This window comes from Schistocerca cancellata, chromosome 10 (assembly GCF_023864275.1).
Source record: "Schistocerca cancellata isolate TAMUIC-IGC-003103 chromosome 10, iqSchCanc2.1, whole genome shotgun sequence".
NCBI classification, from domain to species: domain Eukaryota; kingdom Metazoa; phylum Arthropoda; class Insecta; order Orthoptera; family Acrididae; genus Schistocerca; species Schistocerca cancellata.
In genome coordinates, this window is record NC_064635.1 from 182,068,748 (window position 1) to 182,095,238 (window position 26,491).

General features: G+C 42.5%; 1 protein-coding gene across 2 annotated transcripts in view; it reads right to left on the minus strand.

Annotated features, from left to right (window-relative positions):
• The window catches only part of LOC126106526 (probable 4-coumarate--CoA ligase 1), a 446,932-nt gene that overhangs the window by 112,008 nt on the left and 308,433 nt on the right, over positions 1-26,491 (minus strand). For both annotated transcript variants that reach the window (XR_007523361.1, XM_049912853.1), the window contains exons 4-5: positions 14,869-15,023; positions 2,617-2,791 (exon numbers count right to left, since the gene is read on the minus strand). Coding sequence is in view for 1 of the 2 variants with exons in the window: in XM_049912853.1 (XP_049768810.1) it covers positions 2,617-2,791; positions 14,869-15,023 (330 nt within the window). In the remaining variant the exon portion in view is untranslated. The remainder of the gene's footprint in view (positions 1-2,616; positions 2,792-14,868; positions 15,024-26,491) is intronic.

The window sequence follows — 26,491 nt, forward strand, 5'->3', positions numbered from 1 at the left end:
CACACCGGTGTCAATGTGTTCTTTTTTCCATTTCCAGGAGTGTAGAATGCTGTACAGTAATTGTAGCACAGCTGATTTATAACACAGCTGCTTAAAATGTAGCCCTGGGCTTTATTGAGTAGGAAATGCTTATGACTGGACTGTGGGTGGAGGTGGTTGGTGGGTGTATGAGACAGATCTTGCACCTGGGTCAGCCATAAGACAATGACCCAGGGGGTGCATGATTGGAATAAGGATATCCAATGATATTCTGTAAGTTGGGTGGGCAGTGGAACACTACTTTGGGGGCATGATGAGAGGTTTGTTAAACCCCTGGTACAGGATGTGGTTGAGCTTTTCAAAGCCAGAGTGATATTGGGCGAATAGGAGTGCTGTTTGGTTGCTCATTGACAGGTTTCTGGCGTCAGAATGCTTAGGGAGGAGCTGGGTAGGATATTGTCCCTCAATAAAGGCTCAGTTAAGGTTATGGGTATATTTTGACAACTCCTGCTGTCCACTGCAAATACAATGCCTGCGGGTGACTAGGCTGTATGAGAGAGGCCTTTTTAACATGGGGCAGATGATAGATGTCAAATTGGAGGTGTTGTTTGTAGCTGGTGCACTTGAAATGAATGAATATATCTATGGAGCCAAGCTATCTGAGAGGTAGAGACCAACAGCTACGGAGGAAGGAGCAAAGGTTGTCCCTGCTATGAGTCCAGATTATGAAAATGTCATCAGAGAGTCTGAACCAAACAAGCCATTTCAGTTTTTGACTGGATAGGAAGGATTCATCCAGATGGGCCATAAATAAGCTGGCATAAGATGGTGCCACATGAGTACACATGACAGTGACACAGAGTTATTTACAAATTTGGCCTTCAAAAGTGAAATAACCAAGGGTCAGGATGTGGTTGGCTAGGAGGATTAGGAAAGGGGTTGTAGGTTTTTATCAGAAGAATGATGGTCACAAGGCTACGGGCAAGGGGGATGTCAGTTTATAAAGATTTTGCTATGTCTGTTATTGTTCATCATTCTCAACAATTAACAAAAAAGTAAATAGAGAACACGTTTAAATTTCTTGAGAAAAATGTTTTTGGCATTCATATATATATTCATGAATTTATTTGTCTGTGATTTACAGTGTTGGTCATTAAAACTGCAGCACCACGATGGCATCATGTAACAAATATTAAGCTGCCATGAAGTGTACCAGAAGCCTAGATATGTAAATGATTAGCATATTGGTGCAACTGTGAGAAGTATATAGGAAGTCTATATATAAGAAAAGATTGTACAGTGGGTTTCTCACTCAGAAATCACATTTTAATTATGAAAAGACTATATTATGCCTTATGTAAGAAGGAGAAATGTCAAGCAGCACATGGCAGAACTTGACAGCAGCTCATTTTAGCCTATTGTGACAGCTTTTTATTATTCTGCAATACTGCTGTTCACATTTGTTGGGATCTCATGACTGTCTTGTGAATATGGAGTCACTGGGTTCAGGAGAGCCTTACTCATTGCCATGTGGGCTGTCATCAGGTCCATATAACTAGTGCCCCAGGGGGGACAGATATACTGCTTGCATGTCCATGCAGGATTGTACAGCAATGTCACATTGCTTGAGCCAGGAAATGGGCTTGCTTACAACAGGACAAATACCCACACAGACAGGGTGATGACACCTGCAGCATAACAGCCTGTCAGCACTGTGACAATTATTGTGCCACCCTTGACACAACAGCAAAGAGAGGCATGTTGGCATTGGTATGTCAGACAGCAACAACGACACAAGAGTGACTCCATATGATCTTTTCAGACATGCCTCTGTTCTCTGAACAAAATCACAATCAACAAATTCACATGTCAAGGCTCTGAGGAGAAAAAGGTTTCCAAACTGCAGTCATCACATTAATACAGATCCAGCCCCAGGTGTGATGGTACAGAATACCACTAGGTATGTAACACAGTCACCTATTGCTCACATAGCTGATAATTTGAACAGTGGCTGCTACATTTCTAACATGCTGGGTCAATGGCTGTGCCCTAGGTTCAAGGTCTCTGTGACATTATCTTGCAACAAACTACCATAAGATAGCATGTTCTCATGTTGTCCTGACCTGTCTCTATGCAGATGGTGTTCAACTGTTGCCACGGTCAGCACATTCTCCAGGTCTCGCACCCACCGAAAACATCTGGTCACGGGTTGCCGAGAGACTGGCACTCCACCTCTTGCTGCCGACTACACTTTATGAACTCTGGCACAGAACTGAATCACCATGGAATGACATATATGTACCTGTCATTCGAGCTCAGTTTGACTCAGAGCTAAGCCAAGATAGAGCTGTTGTTGCTGTCAGAGGTGGAGGATCAATCCACAAAACTTCACACACTGTGTACTTCCAAATCAGCTACAAATTTCATCAGCTATTCATTCCACTATATAGTGTACACAGAGCAACTAAAATTTAACTATTTGCTAACCATCCTGGTCTTGCAATTTTACTGGTCAGTAGTGTGTTTATGAGGATGTTAAAGCCACCTCTTACATCAAATGGAGTGAGCATATAGCCTCATTAAACATTTCAGGCAGTGAGAAATATTCTCTGTGGTGTAAAACTGTGAACTGCTAACCTTGACCGACGAAGATGTCATGGCCGGCCTTGTCGAGGAACTTCTGGATGAGGCTCTCCTTGGCTGGAGCCGCACCACTCATTACCATCTTCAGGCTTGACAGGTGCTCCGGCTTCACCATCGGGTGTGTTGCCAGGAACAACAGTAATGATGGAACGACAAACATCATTGTTGGCTGCAAAATCAAAAACAAAATGCTGCAGTTACTCCATTTACGGTTCAGTTTCATTTGAAAGCTATGATCTCTCACAAAAGTAATTATGCATTTGATTAGTAACTAATGTAATAAATAAGTAATACCTACAATATACCATGTATGAGGTTGACTGAACAATTAGCACTAATACGTATTATTTGTGAGTACACTCTTTTTCAAATGCAGCACGGATGTTATATACAGACCAAAAAATTGAATTGAATATCTTGGTGAATTTTGTTATTGTCATTTCATTGTGTGTGTTTAATGGTTAGTTGTAGATGAAGGCAGAACCTTCACATGTTTCTTGTTAATGATGACATTTACTTTCACAACGCAGTTACAACAAGAATGATCATTTATTTATGTTTGATCACTTTGGTGCTGATATTGAACAATTCTGTGCATAAAAATGGAGGTACACACTTTTTCTTGTATGATGTAATTATCATTATCAAGTAATATAGTAGAACACGATACGTGACACTAATGTCCAACCCAATATGTAGGCAAATTTCATATTTGTAATTTATCTCTTCATTCTTTGCATTATTTTAGTTTTACATGGGTAATTCTGTTTTGATTTTTTTTCAGAGAATTTTCCTTCATTTAAAATGTGAATATAGTAATTTACTGCACTAACAATTCAACCAATAATGCAAAGGCAGTTCGCTATTCGTGTCACTTAAATCTTAAAACTGTCCCCAAAAAATGAAAATTGTGTGGGAAACTATATTTACAGTAAAATCAGTATTATATTAAAAGTTGAGAGTTATGTAGGAAAATGTTGAAACCCTTAGTAAATGAAGAAATTGTTAAATTACAAGTAATTAAACAAGGACATGACAATGTTTGTAATTGTGTCAGTAAAAAGAACTGGTAATGAGTATTATATCCTGGTCATTCACCTGTCACTACAACACCCGTTGCAACACTTGTGACCAGAATGTTGTCATGTTCCGACTCTGCTCCTACCGCACTGCGCCTTCACCAGGCAGATACAGCCATGACTGGCCTTCCTGGCCTCAACCTTCGTTAGTCACTGTCCACACCCATCCAGCCCCTTCCCTGTTCCCATTACAGTACCACACAGCCGTCATTCCTCCATCACACCCAATCTTTCTATTTCTCCCCCCCCCCCCTCCTCCCCCCACTCCCCCTCCCCCTACACTCCTCCCCCATCTCTCCACCACCACCTCTCCCCTGCCCTCTGTCTAACCTGCAGCACTTCTCTGTCCAACCCCCCCCCCCCCCCACATACTATCCCCCCCTCCCCACCACAGCCTCCTCCTTATCCCCACCCAGTTGTCACTCCCATCATGCACTGGTGCTGCTACTCACAGTGTGGTTTCAGTAGCCTGAGACTGCAGTTCTGTGTGCTAGTTGCATTTGTGTGTGTGTGTGTGTGTGTGTGTGTGTGTGTGTGTGTTGTCTATTGTTGACAAAGGCCTTAACTGCCAAAAGCTTTAATGGTGAGAGTCTTTTTGTCATGCCTATCTGCAACATGCAACAGCATCTCCGCTGTATGGTGAGAGCAACTTTCCTTTTCATAATGTTGTAAACTATTAACTAACATTACCTGCTAACCATCAATCACTGCACACATGCCTACCACTGCAGGACACAAAAGCTGATGATAAGGATAAAGTGAGCATTCCTGGTGAAGTCATCTGGTGTGACAGCAATCAGGTCCAGTTGCTACCATGTCCCGTCTGGCTGCTACCCTTCCCCTGAGCTAGCTGCAGCACTCTGTGCCCCCCTCACTTATGGGTTCTGTTTTTCATCATTATCTCTGGTGCCAGAGTCAGGCAGCTTCAGCACACAGTGGTCGGCTCTTCTGCCAAAGTGGTCCCACCAAAAGTAGCCTGCCCCCGGCTCGGCTCAGCTCTGCTCCTACCGCATTGTGCGTTCACCGGGAAGATGCAGCCACGGCTGACCTTCCTGCACTTCTCGGTGCCGTATGACAATGTGGTAGTTTCCTCACTTCACCCTCTTGACTGCTTCTTTCTTTGCATTCGTGCAGTGTAAATCACATTATTCTTCCGTGTGTACCATCTACTGTCTAACTTCTTGCCATCTTCTTGAGCTCCTATGTGTGCATCATTTACTGCAGTATCTTTTCACGTTCCTTCAGGGCTTCATATCATTCGATACTCGAGCCTCAGCACACGGCTTACTTTGTACGGTGTCTTTTGCATCACACGAGGACTCACTCCCGGTCCTTTCTGTTCACGTGATTTTACACACACTGTGCATTCTGGGCTGTTATGCACATCTTCCCAGAATTTCTGACCGTTCTTCCCCGTCGTCACATCCTCAGTGCCCACGGCACTCTCACCACCGGTGTACCCCGTCTCCACCTTCTGGGGACGATGCCTTCCTTTTTTCTTTCAGCCTCTTTGCACTTTTCTTCCAGTGACCACTGCCTCACAGGACTCTCAGCCACTGCACCTCTGTCGACCGACCTCAGTCGAGACCCGCCTCCCACCGGCTGTCGAAACTCTGATGGCCCCTCGGCACCGTCGCACCGGTGACGTCTCTCGTGGATTCGTCCGTCTTCTTCCGGCAGATGTAGCTGCGCCTTCTTCGGTGTGAGATCCACATCTCCTGCAACACGTGGGCTTCTGGACGGGCGGTGCGCCGCCACCGTCACCACCGGCTGGTCTTCCCCGGTTCTGCAGTCACTCGTCTGTCGACCGCTTCGAGCCACCGGCTGATGTGTGCCAGGCTGCACCTCGTCACATCAACTATCCTGCATTCTTCTTTCCTTTTCAGACACATTCCACAACTTTCTTCCACAGACACCGGTCCACACTACAATGTCTGTCTCTCGATTGGCGCCACTGTCTCTCCCACAGAGGTGAAGGGATGCAGGATATCGAGACAGTTCCACCAGCTTTTGCTTGAGGGGAAGGGTTACTGTATCTGGCCACTCACCTCTCACTATAGCCAGTGGCACACCACCTGTGATCGGCAGGTGGTCGTGCTGCAGTGCCACAGGCACCTTCCGCCAGAGACGGTACACCCGGCAGGCAGTTCGTACGCCGGATAACACGTGAGCCACACATATAGTGACAGAGCAGCTGACAACATAAACACCCCTGTCAGCAGGCCAGTCTCTAGCCAGTGCTACCAGAGGTGCCAACCTCACCACCGGCAGCCCACGCAATGACGACAGTGGCAGTGCAGTCGTGGGCACTATATTGAGTCTGTGACCGGTAATCCCACTTGGCATCCTGCAGATATCTTTCCACTAGTCATATATTTAAGATGCTGCCCAACCACTAGCAGGCCAACCCGTGATGGCCGTGTCCAGCAGCTCTGTCTCTCTGAGCTCACCACCTCCATCTTGCCGGCCCCAGCCTCTCGATCCGCACTCTGCCGTGATGCTGACCGACATTTTAGTCACGACACACTACGTGTTTGCTCTTTATGAAGTACAAAATTTTACGTTTTTGAAAATTTCAATCTTATCAATTTCTGATTGGATATTTTTGCAATTTTTTCAGTCAGTTCTTCTCTGTAGATAACTGCATTATCTGCAGAAAGCCTGAGGTTACTATTAATATTATTGTCTGGCATATCATTAACACAGAATGAGAACAGCACAAGTATCAATACACTTTTAAGAGACATACCCGTAGGTCCTTCTCAGTCTCAATTTCGATTGTTTTGAGCAGTCGGGCACCGGAAAGGTGTTGAAACGATCTTGGAAATGAGTAACAATAATTGTGCAAGTGAATTTACATGTGCAATGTGGTGTAAGTGGAGTAGTTTTTGTGTGTGTGTGGGGGGGGGAGGGGGGGGGGAGGGTTGCATGTGCACATTTATCTGCATTCAGTACATTCCGTATATCTCTTTCTAAGTGGTTTGGCCATACTGTTGTACACAAAATTGTCAATGAAAGAATAAATATTATTATCATTATTATTATTATTATTATCATCATCATTACATCTGCTAATGACCCTCCATCTAAAATAACATGCAATCCCAAAAATCCAGTCATGCTATTCAGTAGTCAAGAAATATTGTATTCACCAGATTACCTGGATTCATGATTTGTTCATGGTATCGTGTGAGAAAATTTTGAGCTCAGTTTTGCACAAGTGCTTTTTAGTGGCAGAACACATAGAGGTTGCAACAAATCTACTGAAATAGACTGCCTATGCTTTCTTTGTTCATCTTCTTCTGGAGTATTGCTATGCAATATGGGATCTTTGGCAGATAGAATTGACAGGGGACAGACAAAAAGTTCAGAGAAGATCAGCTCATTTTGTATTATCAGAAAAAAGATGGAAGAGTGTCACAGATACAATAAGCAAGTTGAACCATTAAAACAGGGTTGTTTTTCACTGTGGATAGATCTTATGTTAAATTTCAATCATCAGATTTCTCCTCTGAATGTTGAAAGATTTTGTCAACCTCCACTTATATAGGGAGAAATGACCATCACAAAAAAATAAGGGAAATCAGAGTCCATTCAGAAAGAGTTAGGTTTTCATTATTCCTGCATGCTATTCAAGAGTGTAATGATAGAAAAAAATGGTCTGAAAGTGATTTTGTGAACTCTCTCCCAAACAGTTAAGAGGGAGTTGCATCCTGTTCATGCAGATGTAGATGTACTGGGTGCGGCACTTAATATGGACAAGTTTCAATTTGAATTTGCTGCCATATTGTAGTTCTGACGGAGGTCGGAACTGGCATTCTTGAAAGCCATAGGCATTGAGTAAACAGTCAGAACCTCAAAATGGCCTAGATGTTATGGACAAGTGTGGAGGACAACCGAAGAGCAGCGATTATCAAAAGTCTTTGTGACTGGCGTTCGCCACTGAAATATTTCAATTCTTCAGGTAGTTGAGATCAACTGTTTACGATATTGTGGCCAAGTATAATGCTTCAGAGAAGTCTGCAGAATGTTCTGCTAACCTGGCGAGAAACCTCATTTGAGAAAAAGCGTGTCACAAACTGCAGCAGTCATCGAAAAGGCACAGGCACTGATTTCGGAGGACCCGGGGGAATTAGGAATAGCTGAGGAAACTGACATCAGTATTGAATGTCAATGAGTGAACAATGCATCAGATGGCAGAGGAGGATGTGATATGAGCCATTAGTCCAAAACTGGCTCTCAGAAATGATGAAATGTTCTGGTCAAAGGAGTTATGGCCCCCTAATAGTCCAGATTTGAACTCCCTCAACTACTATGTTTGGAGTGCAGTTGAACGAGTTACCAATAAGATGAGGTGCCGTAATGTATTATCTCTATGCACCGCTATCAAAGCAGCATTCACAAATATGGACAGCACTGTTTTAAAGAGTGCACACAGTCACTTCAGGACAAGATTGGAGGCGGTCATTGCAGCTTAAGGGGGTTACATTGAGTAATGTTACTCTTGAAAGATACCAAAACTTACATGTAAAAGGATTTTCATTATCATTTGTATTTTGTTTTAATAAATTTGCTTTTAATAAAGTTGAATTTGTCCAGATTTAAGCACTGCACCCTGCAGATGTAGACCAATGTTTTCAGAATCCATGCTTGCCGGCGCAGAGATAATTCTCTTTGAGCAAGCAATATGTTCTAAGATTCTGAAAATAGTTGGACATCACTGATATTGGACAGTAGTTTTTGTGGATTACTTTTCTTACCCTTCTCATTTGTTGGTGTGACCAGAGCTTTCTTCCAAACACCAGATGTAGCACTTCGTTTAAAGGGTTTATAGTGTAGCATGTTAAAATCAGCTAATCCATCTGCAAATACTGTATAGAATCTGAATGAACAAATCCATGTTCCCTCAGGTTCTCAAACTGCTTCAAATGGAACACATGATACTCCCATCACAATACTTATGTTGGTAAGATATTTCTTCTACTCTCCCCCACTTGACAAGTTGCCATTTTGGACTCTAACATGCTACTTTTAGCATGCTTTCTGCTATCAGTGTGTGCTTGCTACCCTTATACAAGGGACTGGGTAGCTGACAGATGATTCTCAGGTTAAACAGTGTCTTGTGTACATATGGACTTCATTGCTCTGCCAAAAGGCAATCAGACAGAGTCTGTGCAGAATACCGTGGCCAGTAGATGTGCAGGCAGTGGGCAGAGTGGCAGTGGTGGGGGATGTGGGCAGGTGCTGTAGGGGAAATGCCGAGCACAGGAGGGGAAGTGCCATTCTAAACTTAAGCCTACACTCACACTGTTTGTAAATATTACACAGGGCCTCTCCACACCCACAACTGTATGGTGACTATTAAAAAAGATCCGTCACCTCTGCTTTGGTTAGTATCTAAGAATAATTCCACTGAAAATGCAACAATTTATTTTTGCCTTACTTGTTCACCATTTGTAACTTTCAGAGAAGTGTCGCAAGTGGCACATTTTGAGTGAAACCTACACATTGCACTCTTGCTATGTTCTAATTTGCTTCTTATGCCAAAATACAGTGGAGTATACACAGTCTTACTTCACTAAGATGTTGTGCACACAAAATTGTGAGAGACTTCTAAAACAGAGGTTTATTAAGTTTATTAACTGAGGAACTGAGGAAAAGTAAGGGCAGTATCTTATGAAAGAGCCCATCCTTGGTGCAAAAAAATGAGTAATATCTTCACTTACGTTGTTCCAAAACTCATACCATTTCTCATTTCACCAATATTGATGGCTCTTAAAAATTGCATTCTTTCACTGAAAAAGTTTGTAATTAATGGGATGACACAGTAAATAATGAAGTTCTGCATAACAAACCTACAGCAAAATGCTCTCTTCTTTGAAACTTCCTGGAAGATTACAACTGTATGCCAGACTGAGACTTGAACCCAGAATCTTTGCCTTTCATGGGCAAGTGCTCTACTGACTGAGCTACCCAAGCATGACTCACAACCCATCCTCACAGCTTCAATTCTGCCAGTACATCATCTCCTACCTTCCAAGACTTCACTTAGCTCTTCTGTGAACCTTGCAGAACTAGCACTCCTGAAAGAAAGGATATTGTGGAGACACAGCTTGGCCACAGCCTGGGAAATGTTTCCAGAATGAAATTTCCACTCTGCAATGGAGTGTACACTGATACAAAACTTTTTGGCAGATTAAAACTCTGTGCCAGATCGAGACTCAAACTCGAGACCTTCACCTTTTGCGGTCAAGTGCTCTACCGACCGGGCTACCCGAGCACGAGTCACAACCCGTCCTCACAGCTTCAATTCTGCCAGTACCTCATCCCCTATCTTCCATACTTCACAGAAGCTCTTCTGCAAATCTTGCAGAACTAGCGTTCCTGGAAGAAAGAATGCTATCATTTATCAAAATCTCATTTCAGTACCTCAAATCATTTATAAAATATGAGGAATGTTCTAGATATTTCACTCTGGCTTTATCGCTGGCACAGTGCGACCATAAATGTGTGTCCTACAGAAGCTCAATTTTATCGAGATTGGTGACAGATATAGACATCCACCCAAGTCTAAAGAAAGATTCTGTATGTTACCTAAATTCAGTATGCAGTGACATATTATGTAATATGCTTCATACGCAAAATCATAGTGACCCCTGTTTTTCATAGCAAACTTTTTTGAATTTCACACAGTGTCATACTTTCATGTAAATGTCACAATAACTATGACTGTTAACAAAATGATGGACACATCATCATGAAGCTCACATATAAAGCTATAAGTACTGCAAAAATGATGTTGTTTTGCCAAATAGTTTCTGTAAAATTGTTTGAGAAAGATTGTAGGGCATACGACTCAATTCTGTAATTGACAACCAGCTGAGGGGGGGTAAACACTTGTTGGACTCCCCTTCTGAAAAGTGAATGAATCGCCCAGTGGTTTGGATGAAAACTGGTCACTGAGCATCAGCTACTGTATCCTTCATGGACACTGCTATTGGATTTGTTGTGTATGAACCATACACAATGATAAGGAGAGATGGGCTACAGAGTGGCGCAGCAACTGTTATTTTAGGACAGCTGGACAGGAGCAGAAATGATTAGAAAACAGGTTAACACAATAAATAGAACATTTACTTAACTTGTATTTCTCTGAGTGTATGAAGACTCATCACAAATAATGTGGAAAGGAACAGAATCCAGCTATTACAATGTTACAAGGAAGAGACTCCAAGTGCGAGTGGACCATCTGGCTGCCTTTGGCCATTCTTTATCGTGGCAGCAGAGGGCACTCAGAGTCCAGAGCCATTGGACGCGTGGAACAGCTGGTGCACACCGTTGGGTCCGCAGATCCCACAGGATTGCTATTGACGTCAGATGGAAACTTGCAGTTCTGCTGCTTTGATGCCTGTGGGAAGGTATCAATATGTGACACCACAGTATTCTGCCATGTGTGTGGCTTAAAAGCCAAAATGACTGCCTCAGGATACACCTCAAACTGGCGAAACTGGAACCAGGTTATCTATATTGGGTATATCTTCAAAGAGTCACCATGCAAATTTTCTCTGGTGTCTAGACAGAAATTAGCCAATTAATTTTTTAAACTTTGCAGCAGATTAAAGCTGTATGTTGGACTGGGACTTAAACCTTGGACCTTTGTGTTTCATGAACAAGTTCTCACTGACTGAAGTATCTGAATATGGCTTACAACTCATACACACTCCTTTATTTCTGCCAGCACCTCTCACCTACCTTTCAAACTATCTCATGTGACTAGCACTTCTGGAAGACATGATACTACAGAGAAATGGCTGACTGCAGCCTAGGCAAATGTTCCAGAATGAATTTTCGTTTTGCACCAGAGTGTGTCCTGATCCAAAACTTCCTATTATATTCAAACTGGATGCCAGACTGGAACTTGAGCCTGGAAACTTTGCCATCCATGGGCATCAGATCAATCAGTGAGCCCCAGGTTGGAGTTCCAGTCCGTCACACAATTTTAATTTGCCAGAAAGATGCAATTCAGTGCACACTCGGCTGTGGAGCAAAAATTCATTCTGGATAGTCATTTCTGCAGCATATAGAAGGACTCAGCTCAAACAAATGCTGTTCATCAGATGTTTTGCACAGTGCTCAGTGTCAATGGAAAATGCTGTTTCGTTTCTCATTAGAGTCAGTCTCAATAAATACAGCGCATTGCACATTTTAATGTGATGCTGAATGCCAACAGAAAATGTCAGTGTGTTTTTTTGTTACAAATAAAATGTATTTTAAACATAATTCCACCTGTATTATAATAGAGTGAACCCTTAGTAAATTTCAGTGTTTAGTTTAGTGATCTGTGTTAACAGTAAGAGCAAAATATAAAGAGTAAGCAATGCCTAATGACATAAATTCAAAACATCAACACACACTTAATTTTTTTTTCTTTTTATTATAAATTTATTAAATAGAGTACTCTGAAGCATTTTAGTATATACGCTAGTGTTTTATGATAGTACCAAATGTTGCCACTTGTTACTCATGTGGGAAACTATTTCTAATTTTGTTCTGTCTGTGCATAGCTATATTTTTTTATTACTTTTCAGAGATACATTCTCATTTAGTTTAGTAATGTATCAAACAATATGAAAATAGTAGAATGAGTAGTGCATAGTGCAAAAGACAGTGTTCATTTATAATTTATTCTTGTTAAAACTAACACACACACACACACACACACACACACACACACAGAGAGAGAGAGAGAGAGAGAGAGAGAGAGAGAGAGAGAGAGAGAGAGAGAGAGAGAGAGAGAATGCTGCACTACATGGATGAGAGATTGTATTAGTATTGGACAAAGACTAGCAGTATTAGCTATGAGTCAGTTGCCAGTGAAGTGTGTGTGAGCAAGTCAGAGATTGTGAATGGCACAGGAAGGTCAAAAATATTAATTTTTTAGGAACAAGCCACTTCAGTATGTTGCTCAAAAAATGTAAACATGGAAAAATTCTTTAACAAGATAATAGTGAAGACATTTTGCTGTCAATGTAGTGCTATGGAATTATTTTATGAAAATATTCAATTTTTGGTAATATTTGGATGAAACAGAATTGCAACAGACTGTCATGTGTGATACATTATGTGCGCACAACTGTAATTACACAAAACATATTAATAACAAAGTGCTTCACATGGAGCATTCCATGGCTACATGTGTCACCTCTCATGGCAGAGATCCATCAAATTTTCCAGCAGGACCATCTAGAATTACACACATGGAGGTGTCATGGAAATGACTGTGAAACAGTGCCGAATGTCTGCAGCTTTACACATTGGACAATTCGTAGAACATTTATGGAATTTTCAGCAGTGTCAAGAGCAGCAATCTTGTAGTGTAAAGTTTCCAAAGACCCAAACACAGAATGGGAGGATAAACATGTGACAGGCTGCCACCCACAAGCTATAAGCTCGAATGCCACCATAAGTTTGTGCTAGCATACAGATAAACAGCTATCTTGCAGCCTTTTCCATGATTCTATAGATGTTGTTTGAAGTAGTTCCATAATAATGCCATGTTTTATTGTGTTATGTATTATGCAAATCAGGTGCCTAGTCAACCATCAACCTTGAATCATATTTTCTAATTTGAAATTTTGCTTTTAAAACATGTAATAGAACAGAGTGTTTTTTACTGCACGTGACAGCATTTATGTTAATTGTGCTAGGTGATTAACACTATAAAACCTGATGGCCACTTTACATGTACCCCAGCAGTGACTGGGTGGTGGTAGCAGACAGACATAGTGGCACAGACTGGCACGTAAGATGGGCATCTCAGGCAAGAAGATGTGGTTAAGAGATACTTACAGACGTGTCAGAGAGCATATCATTAAACTGAGTATTGCACTGCATTAATGTGGAACTACTCTATCAAATGCACACATAAACCTCCATTTTAAAAACTTTTCTCTTTCCTCCTCCTTTTTATTTTGGCCAAGTACATAACATTTTATAAAGTCAGCTCGATTCCAGAGTTTTAGTTATTTTACTACCCAAATAGCAACAGTTGTCTACTACTTCCTGCATACCTTTCCTAAACTAGTTTGCTCAGCAGGGCATGATTTAATATGACTACACTATCACACTATTGTTCATCTTGTAACCTTTTCTAAAGACACTGTCCATTCTGTTCAATAGCTTTACCAAGTCCTTTGCTATCTGTGACAGAAATACAATGTTGGCGATAAACCTCACAGTTTTTTCTCCCTAAACTTTAAGAAGCTATCCAAATTTCTCTTTCGTCATCTTTCCTGCTTACTCAGTGCACAGACTGAATACTATTGGTGATAATACTACTCCCTTCACAATTGCTACTTCCCTTTCATGTTCTGCAACTCTTATAACTACAGTCTGGTTTCTGTAGAAGCTGTGAATAACCTGTATTCTATCTCTACTACCTATAGTCAATACTGACAAACACTTCCTTTAAAATCAGTAAATGCTATAATTGCAGGTTTGCCTTTCTGCAGTCTAATTTCTACATTACGCCGTTGGGCCGCACTGCCTCGTGTGTTCCTACATTTCTATGGAACCAAAACTCATCTCCTTTCAGAGTGATTTCTAGCAGTTTTTCCATTCTTCTGTAAACAACTCATGTCAATAGTTCGCAACCATGACAGCACCAGTATACCTTATTTCAGGAAGGAGGAAGGTTGGGTATAACATCCCGACATTGAGGTCACTAGAGATGGAGCACAAGCTCTGATGGTGTAAGGATGGGGAAGGAAATCCACCATGCCCTTTCAAAGGAACCATCCTGCCATTTACCTGGAGCAATTTAGAGAAACCATGGAAAATCTAAATCTGGATGGCTGAACAAGGGTTTGAAACACTGTCCTCCTGAATGCAAGTCCAGCGCGCTAACCAGTGTGCCCCCACCCTCGGTACCTTATTTCAAGTTATGCATCATTGTCTCTCATTAAAGAGGATGAACTGCTTGAATGGACACACCTGTGCAATGAACACTTAAACTCACACAACAGTCTTTTCCCCATATGATTGGCAACTGCTTTTTGACCAAAGTCAGATTGCTTTGTTTTGTTTTATCTTATGTGTCTCATGACTCATGCAAGCAAATTCTTTGTGTTGGAATTTGTGAATTACATTGTATGTGAAGCACTCTTACCTTGTAATCCTCTAGGGCTTTGACAAAACTGGCAGGAGTAAACTTGGGCAAGGTGACATTGTGGATGCCGAGTGACACAGTGAGGTTGAGGATGATGTTGAAGCCGTAGATGTGGTAGAAGGGCAGGATGCTCAGCACCACTTCTTGGTAGCTGTCTGCAACAGAGTCAACATGCAGCTCAAAACACAGGGAAAAGCATTCATTACTCAGATACAACTACATCCACTTCTATAAATTAGAGAAAAAGGCAGTAACTCAGGGAAATAAGCACTTTGAATTGTTGGTGTTCTGCAGCATCAGTTAATTTTGTGAATGATATAGTGTTTCTGAAAGAATACCTCCCAGTTGCTTTAAATAATTTTATAGCCTAGATGATGTTGGGTCTTGGCCCAACAGAAGAGAGATTCAGTTTAGATTATTTCATAGTATTGCTCTGATCCAGTGATGTATGTAAACACCATGGTGAGATTTTATAAACCATTCATGATATACATTTACAATACAGGATTATTTACAAGTACCTCCAGAGTTTCAGAAGATGACTCATGAAAACTATGGCGTGCAGCAAAATGACAAATACCAATGGGTAGAGTATATCTCAATGTTTCAATCTGACATATGCATCACGGTGTACTTTCAGAGCACACTAGAAGGGGGCAGGCATACCAGAACATTGTAGACAAATCATTCACTAGGTGTTGTCACATCAAAATATTAAGTTAGTACATAAGTTTGTAGCATTTTTGTTTTGAATGTTGGTATTCTGGTTGCTATGGCTTTATTTATCAGCTGTCATTTTTTATTTGTTACTCACTGTTACTATTTGAGTTTATGTATTGTCATTTTGTCATTTGGAGATACTGAGTGGAGCTGTGGATGCTGTAAAATGGAGTGCCAAGTGGTGAAATCAGAACATTTCCAATGTATTCTTCTGTTTGACTTCAACAGAGGGGTGACAGCAGCGGAGGCAGCCAGACACATTTGTAATGTGTATGGGGATAAATCATTGCACAGAGCATGGAGAGAAAATAGTTTTCTCTTTTTCAGGAGGATCATTCTGACATTAGTGGCTCTCCAAATTCAGGAAGACTATTGGAATCTGATGAAATTCATTTAAACGCATTAATCCACAATGACCCATGTCAGTGCACCCAAGAACGAGCAACTTTGATGAACTGTGACCATTCTACCATTTTATGACATTTGCATGCAATGGGAAAGGTTCAAAATTGGGTGTACGGGTACCGCGTGCTCTAACCCAAAATCACAAAAATTAGTGAGTGCATTTCTACTTGTTCTTCACCAATTGGCTCCTAAACACTCCTGATGATTCCTCTCCTGAGTCATTACTTATTATCAGAAATGGTGTCTTTATGCTGACATAAGGAAAAGAAAAGAATGGTTGAACCCAAACAAAGCAGCAACCTTCTGGTACAAAGACCTGCCTGCATCCACAATAGGTAATGTTTTGCATCTCATGGAACAGTATTGGTGTGGTGTACTACAAATTACTTCAGTGAGGTGTAACCACCACTGCTAACATTTACTGTCAACAACTGAGACATCTTACAGACACAATCTAAGAACAACAACCAGGAAGACTGCATGAAATGATGCCACTAAGGAGACTGCCTACACTATGGTTGTCTGTCCTCTTTTAGAATACTGCTGCACAGTGTGGGATCCTTACCAGATAGGACTGACGGAGTACATTGAAAAAGTTCAAAGAAGGGCAGCACATTTTGTATTATTGCAAAATAGGGGAGAGTGTGTCACTGAAATTATACAAGATTTAGGGTGGACATAATTAAAACAAAGGTGTTTTTCGTTGAAGCAGAATCTTCTCATGAAATTGCAATCACCAGCTTTCTCCTCGGAATGTGAAAATATTTTGTTGACAGTGTCCTACATGAGAAATGATCACTGTGATAAATTAAGGGTAATCAGAGCTAATACAGAAAGATATAGGTGTTCATTCTTTTTGCACACTATATGAGATTGGAATAAAAGAGAGTTGTGAAGTGCTTCAATAAGCCCTCTGCCAGGCACCTAAATGTGATTTGCAGAGTATCCATGTAGATGCAGTAGATGCAGATTCTGATAAACTGTCAAAAAACACTGTGTAGGAGTTGGGTTGGGAAGTCATTCTACACCCACCTCATTCACCTGACCTTGCACTCTCAGATTTCACCTTTTCTACTCTCTATCAAATAACATTGAAGGAACTCCCTTTCTGCACGAAAATGTGCTCCGAACACGGCTTGATGAGTCCTTCACCTCAAAACCACATGATTTCTATAATTGTGGAATCAAAAAGCTACCTCAGCACTGGCAGACTTTTGTAGATAGTGAAGTAATATACACTCCTGGAAATGGAAAAAAGAACACATTGACACCGGTGTGTCAGACCCACCATACTTGCTCCGGACACTGCGAGAGGGCTGTACAAGCAATGATCACACGCACGGCACAGCAGACACACCAGGAACCGCGGTGTTGGCCGTCGAATGGCGCTAGCTGCGCAGCATTTGTGCACCGCCGCCGTCCGTGTCAGCCAGTTTGCCGTGGCATACGGAGCTCCATCGCAGTCTTTAACACTGGTAGCATGCCACGACAGCGTGGACGTGAACCGTATGTGCAGTTGACGGACTTTGAGCGAGGGCGTATAGTGGGCATGCGGGAGGCCGGGTGGACGTACCGCCGAATTGCTCAACACGTGGGGCGTGAGGTCTCCACAGTACATCGATGTAGTCGCCAGTGGTCGGCGGAAGGTGCACGTGCCCGTCGACCTGGGACCGGACAGCAGCGACGCACGGATGCACGCCAAGACCGTAGGATCCTACGCAGTGCCATAGGGGACCGCACCGCCACTTCCCAGCAAATTAGGGACACTGTTGCTCCTGGGGTATCGGCGAGGACCATTCGCAACCGTCTCCATGAAGCTGGGCTACGGTCCCGCACACCGTTAGGCCGTCTTCCGCTCACGCCCCAACATCGTGCAGCCCGCCTCCAGTGGTGTCGCGACAGGCGTGAATGGAGGGACGAATGGAGACGTGTCATCTTCAGCGATGAGAGTCGCTTCTGCCTTGGTGCCAATGATGGTCGTATGCGTGTTTGGCGCTGTGCAGGTGAGCGCCACAATCAGGACTGCATACGACTGAGGCACACAGGGCCAACACCCGGCATCATGGTGTGGGGAGCGATCTCCTACACTGGCCGTACACCACTGGTGATCGTCGAGGGAACACTGAATAGTGCACGGTACATCCAAACCGTCATCGAAGCCATCGTTCTACCATTTCTAGACCGGCAAGGGAACTTGCTGTTCCAACAGGACAATGCACGTCCGCATGTATCCCGTGCCACCCAACGTGCTCTAGAAGGTGTAAGTCAACTACCCTGGCCAGCAAGATCTCCGGATCTGTCCCCCATTGAGCATGTTTGGGACTGGATAAAGCGTCGTCTCACGCGGTCTGCACGTCCAGCACGAACGCTGGTCCAACTGAGGCGCCAGGTGGAAATGGCATGGCAAGCCGTTCCACAGGACTACACATTCTGCATCTCTACGATCGTCTCCATGGGAGAATAGCAGCCTGCATTGCTGCGAAAGGTGGATATACACTGTACTAGTGCCGACATTGTGCATGCTCTGTTGCCTGTGTCTATGTGCCTGTGGTTCTGTCAGTGTGATCATGTGATGTATCTGACCCCAGGAATGTGTCAATAAAGTTTCCCCTTCCTGGGACAATGAATTCACGGTGTTCTTATTTCAATTTCCAGGAGTGTATATTATTGATGACTAAAGTCTCTGTTATGTGTATCAGTTTTGTTCATTAAAGTTAGGTAAAAACACTACGAACTTATGCACCAACCTAATAGTTCACACATAGGCAATGCAACACAATGCAATGAAGATATTTCCAAAATGCATTGCTGTTGTACCAGCAGCAATTTCAATCAATCGCAAGCATATATTGACATCTCCTGCATCACAAACTATGTCCATATTTAACACCTGTGATGTGTGTTATGAGCCTGCAGAGATGCTCTTTGTACTGCCATGCATCAATTTTCTGTAAGTCTTAATTTTTGTGCAGATTTCTTTTGAAACTCCAGAGATGCTTATGGACAGCACTGTGTATTTGTTGCAGCCTTTGATGGAAACAGTAACACTCATTCTTAGTACAAAGCAGGTAAAGTGATGCATCCTAGCAACATACATGAGTCTTGTACAAGTATTTATAAGTTACTTAGCATGAAGTGTGCAGTGATGTGTACATTGTGATATTATTTCAGAAATTAATGTTCATTGCCATGGAAAAGTATCTGAAAGAGAATAAGTTTGTCAGATTTATATAGCTTTTCCTGCAAAACTTTTTGAGATGAAAATGCATAAAAGACAAATATTAATGGGAAATACTGTCGATTTTGATGTTACTCGTTGCTTGCGTACTTCTGGTAAAATATATGGAATAAATATGTAAAATTTGTCTCTTGTATACCAACTCATACAAAATTTATATACTGTATAGACATTTGTGTACATGTTTTCAACATGATCAAAATTTAGTTCATAAAAATGGATAGAAGCATTGTGATGTCTTGGTTTTGATTTGTAATTAATTGAAAATAGAATTATTGATCATAAACACAGAAAAATGAATAAAATGTTAAATTAAAATAACTGTATTTTACTAAAACAAATATATGGACTTATTTTCTTTTTTAGGTAGCAGCCAACATTTTTGACTGTGTTATCCTCACATTCCCATGAAGACATAATTCAGCTGATACAGCAGTGTGGTAAAGTGGTTCTCAAAAACTTGTCACTTTATATTTTGCTAGGACTGATTAGTTCAGTTGTTTGATAATATTGTCAAACGGAATCCCCAGTTACTTACAAATCTGAAGGCAGCACCACCAACGAAGTACAGCGCTTAGAACTGAAAGCATACTTATTTCTGACACCAATATATAGCCACAACAGAACTAAATTCCTAGACAGAGATTATAGCTATTTATACAAAAATAAGAAATTCCAGAATGCAAGTATTTATATAAAAAGTGAATATTCCAGAATATACAAACACTACAAACTTAAGGTATTTCAAGAACTTCCAGAAATGACAACTAATGAATAACAAATAATTGCTGGTGGCTAGTTTCAAACAGGCAATCCAAACACACCACTCAGTTATGCTAATCATCACACTATACTGGTCATAGAATTTCTCTCGCTCCTGCAGAAACAGTGACCAACTGTTTCAGAGGTTCTTACTGGAATCAACTATAGCACTCTGGACCTAAATCTTGTCAATAGCAATCTGTATGGAGGTGCTACTAGATCCTTGCACTCTGGTCATGTTACATCCTCTTCACTATTATGAGCATAGAAAGAAACCCCTCATATTAAAGCTTCATGACCATCAAGTGGGTCTTCAGTTTCCTTGCACCTCCCATCACTGACCTATGACTCTGGACTGTAGTAGGGACTCATACATAGGACATGGACGACATCTCTGCCCTTTTGTCTTCTTGATGCAGGGTTATAATCGTTGACTACGTGTTTGATGTCTAACAAGTAATGAAGGATATGATATGGTCCAAAGTAGTGCTTTACTAACTTTTCTAAAAGTCCTACTTTCTGCACAAACATAAAAGGCCATACAAGGTCTCCCAGGGTATATCTCACTAGCTGGTACTGCACACTTGGTATACTCAGTTTTTCTCCTGGTCATTTAAGATCCGCATGCGAGACAGCCGTCTTGCTTCTTTGGTCCTGGTGGTAAGATGATTCACTTACTCAGCTGAACATCTTCCAGCTGAAATGAGAATAGTGTTTCACTTGTCGCTTTTGCCTCATGATCAAAGAGCAGAAAAAGGGCATTTGTCTCTAATCTCTTGCTTTACTGGATTGCATGCAAATGTCACAACGGACAGTACATTTGGAACATATCTGCAAATATCTTATTAAATCATTCTGCGAAGCCAGTTGTCTTTGGCGGGTAGACAGTTGCCATCATATTAGGCTACCCCTGACACTACTTTTGACTGGAAAACTTTTTCACAATCAGTGATCATGACTGGAGTTCTCCTTGCTTCAAAATGATGTCTTCTACAAAGAACTTTGTAATTTATGTGGCTTTGGCACCCAGCATAGCTTTAGTGACAGCATAGTGTGTGAGGTTGCCTGTACAGATCGCTATCTGTTGACTCCCATTTGTTGACTTTTGAATTCTCTCCAAGAGTTTGAGTCCAATTGGGTGGAATGGGACTATTGCAGGTGGAATGAGTACCAGACACCCCAGGGTTGATTGTAGCATGTGATTTCATCATTAGCATTCCACACAGCAGTTCACATAGTTTCTAATGTATTGGTAGAGATCTGGCCAGTAACACCTGTGTCTGATTCTGTCAATAGTCTTCATAAATCTCAACTGAACAGATGTTGGAGTACTGTGTAAATACCGCATGATAACTTGCCATAGATGAGCTGAGATGACAAGAAACCATTTCTGCCCCATTGGATCATAGTTCCTCATATACAGGGCTCCATTAATTAATTGGAACTCTTCTTTGGTCAGTTTCTCCTCCATCAGTGTTTCCAGCAATACAATTTAATGCAGTGATGACTGAGACTCCATCCACACTGCTGCGTTCTGCCAAAGGAATCCTTGAAAGGCAGTTGGGGTCCTTGTGTTTGCATGTACTTTTGTGTACCATTGTGACATCATATTCCTGAAGCCTCAGAGCCCATCTCACTGAACAGCTTGACAGATCCTTCAAGCTAATCGCCAGTAGAGAATGATCAGTCACAATGGAGCAAACCATTCAACACACAGTACTGAACATCGTGTTCCACAGCAAAGGACCCCTTACATGTTCCCAAGTTGACACAAAAACATCAATTATCATTATAGTGGACATAGAGTCATAATAATTGGACCGTCAATCAATGAAACTGTGTTGCCTCGTCGGATGAATCCCATTTATTGTTAAACCAGGTCGATGGTCGTGTCCAGATTCACAGCCATCCAGGAGAGTGGCTGGTCGAAACATGCAGTACACCACAGGAGCAGCTGGTGGGAGCATTGTTATGTTATGGGGAATATTTCCTCGGCTTCCATTGGATCTGCAGTGGCAATCGAAGGCACCGTGAGAGTGTGGACTATGTGAACGCTATTTGGGACCACCTGGAATCACTTATGCTTGATGTCTTCCTCGGCAGTGAGGGCATCTTCCAATAGGATAACTGTCGATGTGACAAGGTCTGAATCACGCTGCAGTGATGAGCGCGACAGAGAACTCACATTAATGCTTTGGCCATAAAATTCGGCTTATCTGGATCTGATGAAACTCAGCTGGGATGCTATCTGGTGCAAGCTCCACGCCCACAAACCAACTGCCCATAAACTACAGGAAGAGTGTTGCCTGTGCATCATCATCCAGCATGGAAGAACTACAGAAGGCCATCAAACAAAGGAAAAATAGCAAATCAGCTGGCTTGGATGATATACGAACCGAGCAAATATACTTTGGCTTAAATACACTACTGGCCATTAAAATTGCTACACCACGAAGATGACGTGCTACAGACGCGAAATTTTACCGACGGGAAGAAGATGCTGTGATATGCAAATGGTTAGCTTTTCAGAGCATTCACACAAGGTTGGCGCCGGTGGCGACACTTACAACGTGCTGACATGAGCAAAGTTTCCAACCGACTTCTCATACACAAACAGCAAGTGACCGGCGTTGCCTGGTGAAACGTTGTTGTGATGCCTCGTGTAAGGGGGAGAAATGCGTACCATCACATTTCCGACTTTGATAAAGGTCGGATTGTAGCCTATCGCGATTGAGGTTTATCGTATCGCGACATTGCTGCTTGCGTTGGTCGAGATCCAGTGACTGTTAGCAGAATATGGAATCGGTGGATTCAGGAGGGTAATACGGAACGCTGTGCTGGATTCCAACGGCCTCGTATCACTAACAGTCGAGATGACAGGCATCTTGTCTGCATGGCTATAACGGATCGTGCAGCCACGTCTCGATCCCTGAGTCAACAGATGGGGACGTTTGCAAGACAACAACCATCTGCACGAACAGTTCGACAACGTTTGCAGCAGCATGGACTATCAGCTCAGAGACCGTGGCTGCGGTTACCCTTGATGCTGCATCACAGACAGGAGGGCCTGCGATGGTGTACTCAATGAATGACGAACCTGGGTGCACGAATGGCAAAACGTCATTTTTTCGGATGAATCCAGGTTCTGTTTACAGCATCATGATGGTCGCATCCGTGTTTGGCGACATCGCAGTGAACGCACATTGGAAGCGTGTATTCGTCATCGCCGTACTGGCTTATCACCCAGTGTGATGGTATGGGGTGCCATTGCTTACACGTCTCGATCAAAAAATGGTTCAAATGGCTCTGAGCACTATGGGACTCAACATCTTAGGTCATAAGTCCCCTAGAACTTAGAACTACTTAAACATTTCAGCAGGATAATGCACGACCACATGTTGCAGGTCCTGTAGGGGCCTTTCTGGATACAGAAAATGTTCGACTGCTGCCCTGGCCAGCACGTTCTCCAGATCTCTCACCAATCGAAAACGTCTGGTCAATGGTGGCCGAGCAACTGGCTCGTCACAATACGCCAATCACTACTCTTGATGAACTGTGGTATCGTGTTTATCATCTGCATTTCTTCTTGGTGTAGCAATTTTAATGGCCAGTAGTGTACAAAGAAATGGTTCAAATGGCTCTGAGCACTATGGTACTTAACATCTGAGGTCATCAGTCCCCTTGAACTTAGAACTACTTAAATCTAACTAACCAAAGGACATAGCACACATCGAAGCCCGAGGCAGGATTTGAACCTACGACCGTAGCAGTCGACAGTGGCCGGCCACAGAAATGGATTCTCCAGCTTTTAGATAATTGTGTTAGCAGAAACCAAATTCCAAACATATAGCGGAAGAATCGACTGATTGCTTTGCTCAAACCTGGCAAAGAAGAAAATTATCCAAAGAATTTTAGACCAGTTACAATGTGCTGACATGAGCAAAGTTTCCAACCGATTTCTCATACACAAACAGCAACTGACCGGCGTTGCCTGGTGAAACGTTGTTGTGATGCCTCGTGTAAGGAGGAGAAATGCGTACCATCACGTTTCCGAATTTGATAAAGGTCGGATTGTAGTCTATCGCGATTGAGGTTTATCGTATCGAGACATTGCTGCTCGCGTTGGTCGAGATCCAGTGACTTTTACAAAATGCTGGAATTTTTAATTGCCTATCACCTGCAATTAGCCCCTCACTTGTATCTCAGCAATCTGGATTTCGTCCAGGTAAAAGCTGTACTGGACAATTGCTAAAACTCACACAGTTTATAGAAGATGGCTTTGAAGCTCGGAAGGTGACAGGAGAGTCATTTGTCGACTTATCTGCAGCGTATGATACCATCAATCACCAGCTACTACTAGTCAAGGTCTACAATCTGACCAAAGGTTTTAGGTCTAATCAGACACATCACCTCCTTTCTGCAGAATCGCAGGTTCTTCGTCGACTTTCAAGGACAGCATAGTCGATGGAGACTACAGAAGAATGACCTCTCACAAGGAAGTGTTTTGGCTCCAATTCTTTTTAATTTATACACGAACGACCAACCGATATCCCCAAACACCAAGAGCTTCTTAAATGCTGACGACCTCACTCTAGCCACCTACAGCACAGATCTTGGATCAGTGGAGAACAGCGTCATGAATGCCCTCAAAGATCTATCCAGATACTACAACACAAACCAGCTTAAACCAAACCGTTCAAAGACCCAAGTGTGTGTTTTTCATTTGAGAAACAAGAAGCCACTCGTAAGCTGAAAATAGTGTGACTGGGGGTCGAACTGGAACACTACGAGACTCCAAAATACCTAGGAGTGACACCTGACAGATCTTTAACTTTCAAAAAGCACTGCATGAAATCCAAGTCAAAAGTTTCCTCCAGGAACAATCTCCTACGAAAACTGGCCAGATCACAGTGGCTTAGTCAGCCTGAAACATTGTCACTATGCTGTTCTGTGGCAGAGTGTGCCTGTCATGTTTGGTATAATTCAACTCATGCCAAACAGGTTGATGTAGCTTTCAACGAAACCTGCAGAATTATAACACGTTGCTTGAAATCCACTCCAGTCGAATGGGTTTACAACCTCACAGGAATAGCACCAACAACTGTTCGAAGAGAGATAGCTGTGAACAAGGAAAGGAAGGCAGTGGAACAGGAAATTACCCATCCTTTGTATGGGTGTGAAACGCACATGCAACGACTGAAGTCAAGGAAGAGTTTCCTTAGGACATCAAAGGAAGTTAGAACCACTGCTGAACAAGCTAGGTTACAACTATGGAGGGCTATGACCTACCTTCCCCCTAGTTGGAAAAAGAGTTGTTGAAGCTCTACCTCCAGGCCATGACGGGGAATGGACATCTTGGAAGTCCCTGAATAGACTGAGATCCGGATTGGAAGATCAAAAGTTAACTTGGCAAGATGGGGATACACTGATCGAAATGATATTCGGTTTGGAGAAGAACAGACAGTTTGACACATGCTTCACTGTTGACTGTGCCCAGTCTCCTGTACAGAAGATGATCTTCAACAAGCAACAGAAAATGCACTGGAAGTGGCCAAGTTTTGGTCAGAAGTAATTAAACCATAAGTGTGTAAAATGTATGTACATGTACCTGTACGTTTCTGACACGAGAATAAAAAAGATAGGCATCTGGTGGCACAAACATCTGGAAACCTATCAAGTACTTGTTGAATCCATGCTGAACGGTACCATTGCTGAATTGCGTTCCATAAGTGGACCAATACGCTTTTAAGTAAGTGGTCATAAAGTTTTGGCTCATCAGTGTACCTGCATGTGGATACTTGGTATAGAAGAGACATTACCAGATTGAACTCGTTATTCTCATACTGGCCCAGTACCTGGTGTGATGGTATGGGGTACTGATGGGTGCACAATGCGACCATTGCTGGTCCTCACGGCCCGTCCTTTGGACAGCAAGAGCTACATTTGCGACGTGTTGAGACCAGTTGCCATGTTCTATCTGTGAGGTTTCCTTGATATTATCTTCCAACAAGATACCGTATGACAGCATGCTGTCTCACGGAGTCCTGACCCACAGTGATAAAGAGTGTGTTGGTTAGCTGCTCTGGCCAGCACATTCTCCATATCTCTCACCTACTGAAAGCATCCAGTCATGGGTTGCTGAGAGAGCGGCTCAACACCGTTTGCCAGCCACCACAGTCGATGAAGTCTGGCACTGTGTTCAAGCTTCAAGCAGTACAGAATGACATACTCATATCTGTCTTCCAAGCTCAGTTCGACTCTACGCTCAGTCGTGTTCGAGCCGTGGTTGCTGTCCAAGCTGGTAGCAGCTCTGTGCTCTAAATTTCACACGCTGTGTATCCTAATATCACTTACTGATTTAATCGTGTATTCTTCCTGCTATTATGTATTACCACAACGTGTAGAAGTTCGTTATTTATCGTCTTACCTGATCTGCGATTTTAACGCCCAGCAATTTCCTTCACCATACCTGTTATTGACACACTGGCTTACCGCCCG